The sequence below is a fragment of the Apodemus sylvaticus genome, chromosome 20 (assembly GCF_947179515.1).
Source record: "Apodemus sylvaticus chromosome 20, mApoSyl1.1, whole genome shotgun sequence".
NCBI lineage: Eukaryota > Metazoa > Chordata > Mammalia > Rodentia > Muridae > Apodemus > Apodemus sylvaticus.
The window spans coordinates 5,163,601-5,178,818 of record NC_067491.1 but is presented as its reverse complement, the minus strand read 5'-3'; the positions used below and the strand labels follow the sequence as shown (position 1 = coordinate 5,178,818).

At 43.8% G+C, this 15,218-nt stretch overlaps 1 protein-coding gene across 1 annotated transcript; it reads right to left on the bottom strand.

The window, feature by feature from the left end:
* Positions 1-6,570: 6,570 nt before the first annotated feature.
* On the bottom strand, positions 6,571-14,226 carry LOC127670943 (17-beta-hydroxysteroid dehydrogenase type 6). Its single transcript, XM_052165542.1, has 4 exons — positions 13,905-14,226; positions 13,053-13,311; positions 9,642-9,805; positions 6,571-6,788 (listed from the first exon to the last, which is right to left on the bottom strand). The coding sequence occupies exons 1-4, from the start codon at positions 14,215-14,217 to the stop codon at positions 6,571-6,573; spliced, it is 954 nt and encodes a 317-aa protein (XP_052021502.1). The 5' UTR covers positions 14,218-14,226.
* Between the last annotated feature and the right edge of the window lie 992 nt (positions 14,227-15,218).

The following is a 15,218-nucleotide window of genomic DNA, read 5'->3' as shown; positions in this document are numbered from 1 at the left end:
GGTTTCTGGAACAGAAGCTGAGGGATGGATAGGGAAGGGGCGAAAAGAAAAACGAAACAATATTCACTGATCAAAGCCGGAAACTTTAATGGCGCCAGACCTTTTAACAGTTTGGGCAAACCCTTCCCCTCAGACTCCAGGCTGAGTTCCGGTGGAAGTTGTCTAGCTTCTCTTGGAGGTCCTTGTCTCGACTTCTCCGGCAGCTGGGCAGGTCACCTGCTTAATTCAGGAATTCCTAGACCTGGAGGAACTATGAACTTAACCTTTACTTCGCGCACCCCACCCTAGGCGGAGCAGGATCCTGGCTACCTGGGAGAAGTTAACCTCAACCGTAGTCAAGTACACTCTTTACACTCCACCTAAGGATAAAAATTCCTGCTTTAACCTACTTCCCTATTATGTCCTAAAGGCAGATTCCTGCCTGAAGCCAGGGATTGTCCTTGACCAAAGTCAAACTCCGACCAAGTGCTGGACTGCCAAAATGTGGCTCTGTACACAACCTCTAACTTAGAATCATTTACACATCAAAAGAATTACGTAGAGTGCGCACTCGGTAAGTTTGGAAGCGGATTCGCTAAACAGCCACAAACTTTCCAGCAGTCAGAGTACTAGAATGCGGCAGACATTGCCGATGCCCCAAGTCTCCTTACTAGCCTGAGCTGTTGCTTACCACTTAGCAACCAGGCCATGCTAAATTCTTTTCATCTCTCCTGCCTGTCTGTCTGTCTCTTGCTCCCTTTCTTTCTGAGAGTGAAGGCGGCTCTGAAATCAGTGAGACCGAAGTAGTCACTCTCAGAATCCCTTCCCTGGCGCGATGTAAGCAAGGCCTACTTTCCACAGGCTTCAACCCAAACTAGGAGTTCAATTTCACAGAAGTTCCACCTGAGGAATTGCAGAGGATGGTAAGGGGTTTCTTACAGAAGTACCGGTAACCCCTGCATGGCTGACAGCTTCCCTGCAGCCACAAAAAAAATAAAAAATGGAATTTACCTCTCCAGCTAATCTTTCTCTGTAACAAATGTACTGTTAGTTTTAAAATAAAATGTAACATAAAAGCAAAGGTGAAGAAGGAAGTGTTCGGGAGACACTATATTTCCTCGGGTCTAGACTGCAGTTGTCTCAGTTCCGGGTAGCTTCATTATATAATCACATCCAAAGTCGTGTGGGGAACTGTCTAATTCAGTTGCCTGTGAGTCCTGGATGTACCACATAAACCCATCTTCCTCTTACCACCCACACCAGAAACTTGAAGCACATCCCAGTGAGCAAATCTTTCATGTTGGCACGAATCGAATCGTAAATGAGGACCTCTGCTTTCAAATCCAATGAATATTTATTAAGTACCTTTTCTGTTCAAAAAACAATCTCTTTTGGAGTCCCCTTGAGACCCGCTTGCAAGAGACAAATAATGACCCAATTGTAACTGCACCGCCAGACGCTGAATCACGAAGGCTGAGGAGCAGCCAGTTTTACTTCTTTTGTGACTGGTGCGTCTAAAATCATTACAACCCGTCCCAGCCTTCCCTGTGCCTTTTATACTTTTTATAACTTGAGTTGTCACCATGATACACAAAATCTAGAAAAAAAAAAAACTTTTTAAAATCAGGTCCCTAAAATTGAGGAAGACTTGGTCCTTCTTGATAACTCGTACTCCTAAGAGGAGCAAACGCTGTTCATGAGAATCCACGTCCTCAGAGCCCAGACGGCTTTGTTCTTGTAACAAAGTATATTGTTCTTCCTGATACTGAACTGTGCAGAAGTGAGAGTTTGTTTCAAACTTGATGAAACTGGTTTTAAGTAGATAAGCAGGTGAGGATGCCGTGGAGAGACCTGGGAATGTGGCTCAGGTGATCTCCTTAAAGGGACTTAGACGCGGTGTTACGAGATGGGTAGAAATGTATGAAGGGCTAGAGACGGGCCCCATCAGTAAAGAGTTTACTGAACAAACATGAAGACCTAAGTTTGGATCCCCAGAACCCACATAAAAATCAGGGTAGGGCAGTGCATACCCGTGATCCCAGCATGAGGCTGTGGAAACCCAACGAGGCCATATGCTGTGTTCCTCCAGTCAGGCTAGCTAAAGCAGTGAGCTTCGGGTCCCAAGGCCCAGTGTTAGTTTCGTTTTGTTTGTTTGTTTGTTGTTTGGGAAGCAGGTTCTCTCTACATAGCCCTGGATGTCCTAGAACTCACTATGTAGACCAGACCAGCCTCTAACTCACAGAGATCCAACTGCCTCAGTCTCCTAAGTGCTAGGACTAAAGGTGTGTGTGTCACTATTTCCAGCTTTTGCTTTAGGTTTCAATCCCAGTACACAAAAGGAGAAAACTTGCTCATCTGTCAGATTCATTACTAAGTACTTCCTACTTATGTGAATCTGTGACAGTTTTGAAGTTCCTAGGATGGATGAGGCCTAAAATTCACTCCAGAATAATCTAGGCTGAACTTCAGGTCTATGACAATGCTTGATACACACGAAAACGTAAACCAACAGCCAATGGAACAAGGAGCAAATCACTGAAGGTAACAAAGGAGTCTGGCCGTGGTTTGAAAGAAAGAACTTAAAACACAGTGACTGGAAAAGGAAAGGAACTGACCTTCAAAAGAAGGATTTGACTATTTTTGTCTAAGATCAGAACTACAATATGGAACTCTGTCAGGTTTGCTCTCTGTAATGGCATTTTTACAGGAATTCTCATACGAAGCCCACAGTGAAACAAATGGTTTGTGTGACATAATTTAATACAGTGAGATGCACCAAGATACCTAGGGCACTGCTGGTCTATAGCTGGCATCTCTCTATAAGCTATTCATAATGGTTGGCTTCTCTTCCAAAAGTGTCCCAATTCAGGTAATAATTGTACTGTCTATGTTCACTCTATATAGAGAAAATGCATGGGGTTTTCTAAGATATCTTTAACATTCCTTATAGATGATAGAGGTAGATGCTGTACTGTTACCTTCTCCTCTATTATACTGGTTGCTATAGCTTCAATGAAATACCACGACCAAAAGCAACTTGGAAGGAAAGGATTTGTTTAGTTATACTTCCACAATCACTGTTTATCACTGAAGGAAGTCAGGACAGGAACTCAAACAAAGCAGGAACCTGGAGGCAGGAGCTGATGCAGAGACCATGGAGGGGTGCTGCTTACTGGCTTGCTTCCCCTGGCTTGCTCAGCCTGCTTTCTTTTAGAATCCAGGACCACCAGCCCAGGGATGGCACCACCCACAGTGAAGCTGGGAGCTCCCCATCAATCACTATTTTAGAAAATGCCTTACAGATAGATCTTATGGAGTTATTTTCTCAATTGAGGTTCCTTCCTGACTATCGTTTGTATCTAGTTGATGTAAAGCTAGCCAGCACACTGTTAATGCCTTGAAAATGTCTGTAATGTCCCACTGTATTGAGGTGACATGCTGAAGGAAAAGGTTAGAAGTCACACACACATTAACCGTGCCATAGACAAGCCATCCACTAACTTGTTACTTAGGAAAGCAAACCCTTATGTTTGAGGTAGTGAGTCTTTTGGTTTTGGTTTTGGTTTGGGTTTGGGTTTGATTTGGTTTGGGTTTGGGTTTGGTTTGGTTTGGTTTGGTTTGGTTTGGTTTAGTTTGACACAGAGTCTCACTGCTGTTGCCCAGGCTGTCCCAGAACTGGCTGTCTAGCCTCAGCCTACGTATTCTAACATTCAGTCATGTATCATCGGGCCCATCTTAAGAAAACAGGTTTTCCTTCAAGTCAAGCCACTGCCCGAAGCAAACTGTCTCACTTGTCCAACCCTCTCTGTTCTCATCTGACTGCTGCCCCAGGAACTCTCAGGCTTCTCTCCTAAAGTATGATCCATGCTGAGTCCCCAGCACGCACGTCTTTAATCCCGACACTTGGAGGGCTAGAGGTTTCCAGGGCAGCCAAGGCTAACATAGAGACCCTGTCTCAAATACTTATATTTCCTTCTTTGGAGATTTATAATTACATTGTTTCTTCTTTCCCTTTCTCCTGTCAACCCCCCATAAGCCAATACCTCCTTGTTCTCTTAAAAAATGTTCTTCCATTTCCTTTTGTTACATGCATATATGTACACACACACACACACACACACACATGTATATACATATACATTCCTAATATAACCTGCTCAGCCTGTGACATGTCACTCTTATTGTCAGGGCTGATCATTTGGTACTGGATAGCCAGTGGGTGTGCTCTTCCCTGGGGAAGGCTGTTTCTCCCACTCTCCGGATTCCTTAGTTGCCTGTAGTTCTCTGTGTAGGGTTGAGACCGGTTGGGCCTTCCCCGTCCACGTTAGCGTATTTACTGTTGTCATGGTTCATCTCCTGTTAGGTGGCCATGTTGGTGAGACATGGTGTAGCTTCTGATATTACTAGGAGACACAGTTTTCCATCAAACTTCCTGATCCTCTGGCTCTTAAGGTCTTTCTGCTTCCCCTTCAGCAATGATCCCAGAGTCTTAATTCTTTTTTTTTGTTTATATCAATGCAGTAATTACATCCAAGGAAGTTTTAAAACGTTACTATAGCCTAGCATGGTGGTATTCACCTTTAATCCCAGCATTCAGGGGGGCAGAGGAAGGTAAATCTCTCTGAGTTTGGAGCTAACTTAGTGTATATACAGCAAGTTCCAGGACAGCCTAGGTTATATAGTGAAATTCTGTCTTTTAACAACAAACAAACAGACAAAAAGGTTACTAGAGCAGTTAAGAGCACTGGCCGCTCTTCCAGAGGTCCTGAGTTCTATTCCCAGCACCCACACGGTGGCTCACAACCTTCTGTAATTGGATCTGACGCCCTCTTCTGTGTGTCTGAAGGCAGCTATTCACATACATAAAATAAATCTAATTTTAAAAAAGTTACTCTAAATATGTCTAAACAATAAACATTATTCATATGTTTAATGCCAATGCAAATAATATCAATAAAAAATATGATAAACCTATACTAGAAACAGAAGGACAAAGGTAAAATGTAAAAACAGCTTTCATTTTCACAACATCCCATAACAGGAAATAAACAAGAATATCTAAAGTCAGTGTACTGGCTGGTTTTGTGGGTCAACTTGACACAGGCTAGAGTTATCACAGAGAACGGAGCCTCCCTTGAGGAAATGCCTCCATGAGATACAGCTGTAAGGCATTTTCTCAATTAGTGATCAAGGCGGGAGGGTCCATTGTGGGTGGTGCCATCCTGGGCTGGTGGTCCTGGGTTCTATAAGAGAGCAGGCTGAGCAAGCCAGAGGAAGCAAGCCAGTAAGAAACATCCCTCCATGGCCTCTGCATCAGCTCCTGCCTCCAGGTTCCTGCCCTGCTTGAGTTCCAGTCCTGACCTCCTTTGGTGATCAACAGCAGTGTGGAAGTGTAAGCTGAATAAACCCTTTCCTCCCCAACTTGCTTCTTGGTCATGGTGGTTTTGTGTAGGAATAGAAACCCTGACTAACACAGTTGGCAAATAAAGAAATCCACTGTCATAGCTGGGCATGTTGGCACTAGCCCAGAATCCTTCCAGTAGACAGAGACGGCTTATACACATGGTCAGACATTTGTATGCATGGAGCGCGGTGTTTGGTCAGAGCACAGCTTCCACGAATTTGTTCTCTTCCTTCCACCGTGGGTTCTGAGGGTCTAAGGCAGATCCTCAGACCTGTGTACAGGGAAGCCTTCTTACCTGCCGAGCCATCTTACTAGACCAGCTTTTGGGTATTCATTGACTTTTTAAAGTGTGTGCACATGTTATTGTGATTAAAACTTTAAAAAGCACTTCTTTTTAAATAAGGAAGAAATATGTTGATGAAAATGGTAGCTGTTAAAAAGGGGGAGAGGGGGATAAAGAAAAATTCAGCCAGGCAGTGGTGGCGCACACCTTTAATCCCAGCACTTGGGAGGCAGAGGCAGGTGGATTTCTGAGTTCAAGGCCAGCCTGGTCTAGGGTGAGTTCCAGGACAGCCAGGGCTACACAGAGAAACCCTGTCTTGAAAAAAAAACCAAATAAATAAATAAATAAATAAATAAATAAATCAGACTCAGTTGAGGACTGGAGATGGCTCAGTGGTTAAAGCACTTGCTGCTTTTTTTTTTTTTTTTTTTTTTTGCAGAGGACCAGGGTTCAAGTCCCAGCACCCACTTAGGGAAGCTCACAACTGCCTCTGTTCTATCACTTTTGACCTCCTCAGGCACCGACACTCCCATGAACATCCCCCGACAAAGACACATGCAAGCGCACATAGTTAAAAAATAAGTCTAAGGGAAAAAAAACAAGGTAAATCATTTTTACATGGCTCTGTTTAATAGGACAAGAAAGAATGATACACTGTGGAAATATTCCCAGGGCAAGGTGGTTAAGATAGTAATAGATTTTGCAGACCTGGAATGCGAACACCTTGATTAAGAGAGAGACAGGCAGATTTCTATGAGTTCGCTGCCAGCTAGGGTTATAGACTGAGACGAACCAGGGGTTTGTGGGAGTGGGGAGAAAGGAAAAGACAGTGGGATAAGTGGTTATCGGCGCCGGAGATAACTGAGTCATTTCTTCCTTCCAAGAGCCACTGATCTGGGATCCTTCAGGCTGCCTGAGCTGGCTTGCCCCTAGATAGGGCAAATAAGTAGTCTACCAGTGATGTAGGCAAATAAGATAAAGGGAGGAAGATAAACCTGGCATCCCAGCCAGCCAAGTACCGGGTGCGAGGATGCGTGGAGGTCAGAGCGTGCTCCATGCAGTCCGTGACTAGGCTCAGGTTAGTGCTACACTTCATCAACTCGCGTTTGGTGGTGCTGCAAACTGAAGAGGCAGAGGAAGGGGGGTCAGCCAGCTCTTCTCCGGATTGTTTTTAAATTATCGTAGCACGTGGTCACAGGCTTCTAACTACAGCTAACTTCCGGGAAGACCAGGCTGCCAGCACGTAGTCACAGGCTTCTAACTACAGCTAACTTCCGGGAAGACCAGGCTGCCAGCCTGTGCTTCCCAACATGATCATCGCAAGCATAAAGGTCAAACCTGTGCTTTTATTTAATTCTAAAAAACAAAAACTTTATTTTTGGCTGTTTGTTTGTTTGTTTGTTTGTTTGTTTGAGTATGGGTCTCTATATGTAATTTTGCCTGGCCTGGAACGTTCTACACAGACCAGGCTGGATTCAAATTCACAGAGATCTGTCTGCCTCTGCCTCCCAAATGCTGGGATTCAAAGTGTGTGCCACACCCTCCCTTAGTAAACTTTATTTTTTAAAAAGATTTATTTATTTATTATATGTAAGTACACTGTAGCTATATCTTCAGACACCACAGAAGAGGGCATCAGATCTCATTACAGATGGTTGTGAGCCACCATGTGGTTGTTGGGATTTAAACTCAGGACCTCTGGAAGAGCAGTTGGTGCTCTTAACCGCTGAGCCATCACTCCAGCCCCAGAAAACTTTACTTTTAAAACTCACTTTCACAGCTTGTTCACTATAAGGACACGAATCTCCTTTTTCAATTGGAAATTTTATTATTTATTTATTGAATGCCTATTTATATGTGTGTGTGCATTGCACACCACATATGTGGAGGGCAGAAGACAGCCTTGTGGGGTTGGCTCTCTCCTACACCTTTATTTGGGTCCTAGGATTGATCTCAGGTCACCAGGCTTAGATAGCAAATATCTTTCCCAGCTAAAGTATCTTGCTGGCCCTCAGTTGTAAATCTGTGCATTTTTGTTATGACTTGTATTATAAAATCTAGCCAGTTAAAGTATACAAACCCTTGATTTTTAGTGTACTTAGAGTTGTATGATCACCCTCACATTTGAACTTTAGGACATTTCCTTCAGTCCTAAATGTGGGTCAAAGGAAGGGTTCTTGCCTAGAACATGTATTGTCCTAGGAATGATCACCACATGACATTACATGCATATACACACACATACATATATGCACACACAAAGATTCATATGTAAAACACATACATACAGGCTGGAGAGATAGATCAGTGGTTAAGAGCACTGGCTGCTCTTCTAGAGGTCCTGAGTTAAATTCCCAGCAACCACATGGTGGATCACAGCCCTCAGTAATGGGATCGATACCCTCTTCTGGTGTGTCTGAAGATAGCTACAGTGTACTCACATACATAAAATAAATAAATCTTTAAAAAAGAACACATACAAATGTACACAGTTAAAACATAAACACACGAGGCTGGAGATTGCTCAGTGGTTAAGAGCACTGAGCAGTCTTCCAATGGTCCTGAGTTCAAATCCCAGCAACCACATGGTGACTCACAACTGTCTGTAATGAGCTCTGACACCTTCTTCTGGGGTGTCTGAAGAGAGCTACATTGTTCTCACATATAATAAATAAATAAATCTTTTTAAAAAACATAAACACACATATATACACAAACACACACATGTAAACACATACAAACACACATGTATTCACATAAATGCATAAGCAAATATGCATTCAAACATATAATCCCAAAGCCACTCTTTTTTCTCCAATCCAAAGAACCCAAGGCAACATCTAATGTGTTGGTGTCTATGGATTTGTGTGGGCCTTTCATATGAATATAATCATGAATTGTATTCCTTATATATGTGTTTGTGTGTAGTATGTGGCACACAACAGACAGTGTTTGTAGAGGCCTTCTGTCTTCTTTTTTCTTATGCAAACATACCCATTTTCTCTATAATCTCTATCAAAAATATCCAAAAAACAAAAAACAACAACAAACAACAACAAAAAAAAACCTGGGGTGGGGGACACTGCAGGTAAAAACACTGCATTTGTCTGCTGACCATTCCTTGAGTTAGATCCCCAGAATCCAGGCCATGGCTTTAACCCCAGTGTACTGGCTGGTTTTGTGTCAACTTGACACAGGCTGAAGTTATCACAGAGAAAGGAGACTCCCTTGAGGAAATGCCTCCATGAGATCCAGCTGTGGGGCATTTTCTCAGTTGGTGATAAAGGGGGGAGGGTCCCTTGTGGGTGGTGCCAACCCTGGGCTGGTAGTCCTGGGTTCTATAAGAAAGAAGGCTGAGCAAGTCAGGGGAAGTAAGCCAGTAAGCAATCTCCAGCCTCGTGTGTTTATGTTTTAACTGTGTACATTTGTATGTGTTCTTTTTTAAAGATTTATTTATTTTATGTATGTGAGTACACTGTAGCTACTCCATGGCCTCTGCATCAGCTCCTGCTTCCTGAACTGCTTGAGTTCCAGTCCTGACTTCCTTTGGTGATGAACAGCAATGCAGAAGTGTAAGCTCAATAAACCCTTTCCTCCCCAACTTGCTTCTTGGTCATGATGTCTGTGCAGAGCTCTAAGACACCCAGGATAGAGAAGGAGATCCTGGGACTTCCCAACCAGCCGGTCAACACCGAAATAATGAGTAGCAAGCTTGGTGAGAGACCTTGTCTCAAAAACTACAGTGGGGAGGGATCCCAGCAGAGGTAGGCAGATCTCTGTGAGTTTGAGGCCAGCTTGGTCTACAGAGCAAGTTTCGAGGACAGCCAGGGCTACACAGAGAAACCCCATCTGGGGGGGGGGGGGATCTAAGGTGGAGAGTGAGAGATGACACCCAAAGTCTACCTCTGCTCTCCACATGTGCAGGGAAATACACCCCCCAACACACACACACACACACACACACACAGAACTTACAGTCGTCAAAAAACCGCTGTCCGTAGGACTCCTTGACGTGCTCAGGGGCCGCTTCCCAGGCTATCTTGGTTCTCTCAATACTTAACTCTGGATCCGTCATTCCTGTGCTGAAGCTCCCAGGTTCAATTATGCTGACTTTCACCCCGAAATCTTTAATCTCACGCCTGAAACCAAACTATTTAAGTTACCACCTTTGATGAAAACAATCACCATTACCACCTTTGATGAAAACAATCACCATTTTAGCTCCTTCCCCACTTCTCTCTCTCTCCCTCTCTCTCTCTCTCCCTCTTTCTCTCTCTCTCTCTCTCACACACACATACACACACACACACACACACACACACACACACACACACACACGTCTTACTGCAGATTTTAAAGGACAGAGAGGTGGTACACATCTTGAATCCAAGCACTTAGGAGGCAGAGGCAAATGGATCCCTTTGAGTTCCAGGCCAGCCTGGTCTACATAGCGAATTCTGGGCCAGCCAGGGCTACACAGTGAGACACTGTCTCACAAACATAAAATAAAGAACAAAAAAAAAAAAGGAAAAAAAACAGTAATTTAAACATTCCTAGATCCAATAATGGGAACATAATTACACCAACTCCTCTAACCATTCATCTGTTCTGCTCTTTTGCTTTGTTTAGATTTTATTTTGTATGTTTTTTTGTGTGTGCATGTGTGTGCACATGTGTATGCATATAAATATGTGTATGTATGTATATGTGTACATATGTGTATGAGTATATCTGTATATTTATGTATGTGTGTGTGCTTGCATGCATGAGTGTGTGTGTGTGTGTGTGTGTGTGTGTGTGTGTGTTTGCTTATCACATCACACTTCTTGGAGGTCAGAGTTCAACTGGCAGGAGTCAGTTCTCTCCCTCCTGCATGCAGGAGTCCCAGAGACGGAACTTGGACCATCAGATTTGGTGGCACATAGCTTTGCCCTCTGATCCACCTCACCAGCTTCTTCTACAAAAGCACATGCTACTCTTTCAGAAGACCAAGGTTGGTTTCCCAGCACCCATATGGCAGCTTATAACAACCATTACTCCGGTTCCAGGGCATCTGACACAGTTTTCTGACCTGGACAAACACGCAGTACACACACCTGCATGCAGACAAACACTCACACACATAAAATAAAAATAAATAGTTTTAAAGCATTAGGTACCCGGGAGGGGAAAGGAAAAGAAGTAATAGAGGAAATAGCATTGATTATGAAGGTGCTGTGCTAAGTGCTTATATGTATGAAGGTGCTGTGCTAAGTGCTTATATGTATGAACTGAGTATAGATGAGCTCCTCACCTCAAAAATCTCACAGTGGGGCTGGAGAGATGGCTCAGCAGTCAAGAGTGCTGACCGCTCTTCCAAAAGTCCTGAGTTCAAATCCCAGCAATCACATGGTAGCTCACAACCATCTGTAATGGGATCTGATGCTCTCTTCTGGGGTGTCTGAAGACAGCTACTATGTACTTACATATAATAAATAAATAAATATTTTTTTAAAAAAATCTCACAGTGAGTAAGGTCTGCAGGCAACCAGGAAGAGGTAAGTGACACAGCCTCCCCAGGTCCTCAGGAAGTACGAGGTCCTGTCACTGACCTTGATTTCAGATTTTTGACTCTGAAGAAAAATGAAGGGATATAACCACATTGTTTTAAAACACCATAAACTTTAAACAACTTTTGGTAATGTGCTATACCCATGAGAAGCTAATGGCTACCACAAGGTCATAGTCGAGTCTCATTTCCCAAGATCAACTTCTGCTGAAGAGAGTCTGTACAGAAATATTCTGTGCCAAGTGACTTCACATGGTCTTATGCCCACAGATGATTGGATGAGAGTACTCACTTGACTGGAAGAGAGCCAGTCTTAGGTCTAGACAGTGACCCTGCCTGCTACTACCCATGACACAGGCAAATATTTAACCCCCTCTCTGCAGTCCCACAGAAGAGAGAAGACAGTATCTTAAACAAATTGGGTGTCAGAGATTGAGAGTTTACCTCATACATAAGGGCCCAGAACCACAAGAAATGATTTAATAAAAATTCTTACAGTATGGCCTGACAAATAATAGGCATATAACATCATCCCGCAGTGTGGCGTCGGTGACAAACAAGATATGTGAATTCAGGGGCTGGAGAGATGGTTCAGTGGTTAAGAGTACCAACTACTCTTCCAGACACCCCAGGCTCAATTCCCAGCAACTATATGGTGGCACACGACCATCTGTAATGGGATCTGATGCCCTCTTATGGTGTGTCTGAAGACAGCTAGAGTGTACTCACATACGTAAAACAAATAAATAGATTTAAAAAAAGAAACAGGAAAGGGCATGTGCCTTAGTGGTCAAATGATTGCCTAGTATGTATAGAACCCAGAGTTTGATCAATAGTAGCAAACACACACGAAGCTAAAGGCCTTGGGCCAGAGCACCATCCTGCCAAATCTTGACTTACAGATAAATTTGGTGGTAGTGGGGGATTGAATTTTGATCTTAGTTTCCAAGAACTGTAACAATATCCACATATAGGCTTTTTGAACCAGACAGGGTTGTAGTGTACACTTTTAATTCCAGCACTTGCGAGGCAAAGCCAACAGATTTCTTTGAGTTGAGAGGCCAGCCAGGGGGTACATAATTAGATCCTGCCTAAAAAAGTTTTGTTTTGTTTTGTTTTGATTTGATTTTTAGCTAAACAATAGCATACACCTGTAACCCCAGCCCTTGGAATGTTAGAGCAGTATGATTAGGAGTTCAAGGCCAAGCCAGGCTGTGATAGTGTTGGTGGTGGTGGCCTGTAATCCCAGCATTCTGGGAGGCGGAGGCAGGCAAATTTCTGAGTTCAAGGCCAGCCTGGTCTACAGCGTGAGTTCCAGGACAGCCAGGGCTACACAGAGAAACCCTGTCCAAATCCAAAAAACCAAAAAAGAAAGAGAGAAAGAAAGAAAGAAAGAAAGAAAGAAAGAAAGAAAGAAAGAAAGAAAGAAAGAAAGGAAGGAAGGAAGGAAGGAAGGAAGGAAGGAAGGAAGGAAGGAAGGAAGGAAGGAAGGAAGGAAGGAAGGAAGGAAGGAAGAAAGAAAGAAAAGAAAGAAAGAAAAGGAGTTCAAGGCCAGCCTCTGCTACCTGAAATTAAGGTACTTACCACCCTGTTTCAAAACAACAAAGGACTTTAGGTAGTACATTTTTGTAATTTTTGGCATGCAGACAGCCAGGTCAGGAGGAATGCCTACTCTTGAGGCCAACAAGAGCTGTATAGTGAGATTCAGTGAGACTGGCTTACAGAGTGAGACCTGTGTCAAACAACAGAATAGATGTGGGGAGCACGGAAACGAGGTGGTGCATGGGGAGCACGGAGCACAAGGTTTGCAGCAGCGACGGACGCGGCACCACCGTTACCTTAGCACATCTGAAAAGGCCTCAACGCCATACTTGGAGCAACTGTAGAACCCGCTAAACAACGCGACTCTTCCCAAAACACTGGAGACGTTGACGATCCTGCCCCGAGCCTTCTTGACCAGGAAAAGCATGCTCAGAGTCACCTGGGTCAAACCAATGAGGTTCACATGGAGGATAGACGTGTAGTCCTCTGGTCTGTACCACTCAAGGTAGGCAAATGGTTGTAGGACACCTGCGTTGTTAACCAGACCCCAGAGTCCTAAAGCGACAAAACACACGTCAATACTCAGATTTCTCATAAAAACAACTACTATGTTGACAAATTTTCCTTAATAAACAGCTAAAAATGCTAGAGAAAAGACAAAAAACAAAATTGAGACTAGATTTCTCTCCATAGGACAGGATGACCGGAAACTAATGACCCTCTTCCATCAACCTCCCAAATGCTGAGATTACGACTGTCAACTATCAGAGAGAGAGAGAGAGAGAGAGAGAGAGAGAGAGCGCTCTTAAATATAGCAGTAGAAAAAAGGGTTTGATTCTTGGTTTTTGGTTTTTTGGGGTTTGGGATTTTGGTTTTGGTTTTGGTTTGGGTTTGGGTTTTGGGTTTTGGTTTTTGGAGACAAGGTTTCTCTGTGTAGCCCTGGCTGTCCTGGAACTCACTCTGTAGACCAGGCTGTCCTCGAACTCAGAAATCCTCCTGCCTCTGCCTCCCAAGCGCTGGGATTAAGCCATGAGAGTTCTTCAAGTGACAAAGCTAGTGTTTTAAACCCTGTTTCTTGGCATATATACATTATACAACTTTGCATATTCCTGCCTAAACAAATTAAAAGTGAAACTATTTCTTTGTACCTTTGTCTCCAACACGCTCCTTCACCCACTGAGTGGCTGCCACAATGCTCTCTGTCTTGGTGACATCAAGGATCACTGTCTCCAGCCTGTCAGATGTCTTGTTCCTCAGCTGCTCGGCTCCCTCCTCCGTCAGACACGCAGCCAGGACCCTCATGCCTCTCCTGTCCAGCTGTCTGGCCAGCAGGTTCCCAAAGCCCGAGTCACAGCCCGTGATGAAGACATACTTGTCCTGGAGATGGCTCACCACCTGCCTCTCCCTGAACAAGCGCAGGAGCTTCCAGAGGCCCACCAGTGCCACCAGGTACAGCCACATTGTGAGGGAATGTCCTTGAATAGAAAAGGAATAGATTTTGTCACACACAAGAGTTTGGATATGGTTTAGTCAAAGACCACTTGTACCAGCCCGGGTCTTGAGTGCTGGTAAGAGAAACAAAAAGAAGGCAGTGAGGTTGTGACAGACCTCACTTAACAGGAGTTATATACACAGTTACACAGTGCCAGGTGTTGTGGCAAGAATGTCTAAGATTCCAGTGCCAGGAAGAGGGAAGTCAGAGAGTCAGCCTTATGTCAAGATGGTATCTAAAAAAAAAGAAGAAAAGTTACATATGCTACAAAGAAACATTCCTAGCTTTGTCTCAAAAAAGCATGGGAGAGGAGCTGGAAAGGTGGCTCAGCAGTTAAGAACAATGGTTGTTCTTCCAGTGATCCCAGATTCACACCAGCACCCACATGTCAGCTCACAACCATTTGTAACTCAATCCCATGGGATCTGACTCCCTCTTCTGGTCACTGTGGGCACTGCATCACATGGCACACATACATGCAAGCAACGCATCTATACACGTAAAGGTTAAAAAAAAAGTTTGAGGATACAATAGACAAGAAATTGTTGGTGGGGAATCAGCTAGAAGACTCAATAATTTGAGTGAAATAATACAAGCAAGCGATCTGTAAATATAGACCAGCCTGAAGGGCTATTGAAATTCATCCCATTGGCCGTGAGGTTTATCAATTGGTCCAGTGCACACTTAGCATGCATCTCAACTACCACATAGGACGTCTGAGGTTACATGAGACCCTGTCTCCAAAAGGGTAATGGAACCCATGTGACATGAAAATAGAAGCTTTTCAGGGAGACAGAGGACCAGTGAAAAGTGGTAAGAAAAGTGGGGACAAATAATGAAGTGTAACGATATGTGTGCATCAAAAGGCAAATGCTGTGCAGTAGCCCACAGGTTCTCAGGCTAACTACAAAACAATTTTAACAAGAAAAGGAGAGGTTAGTGTTCACAGTTGCCTGTCTCTGTCCAGAGC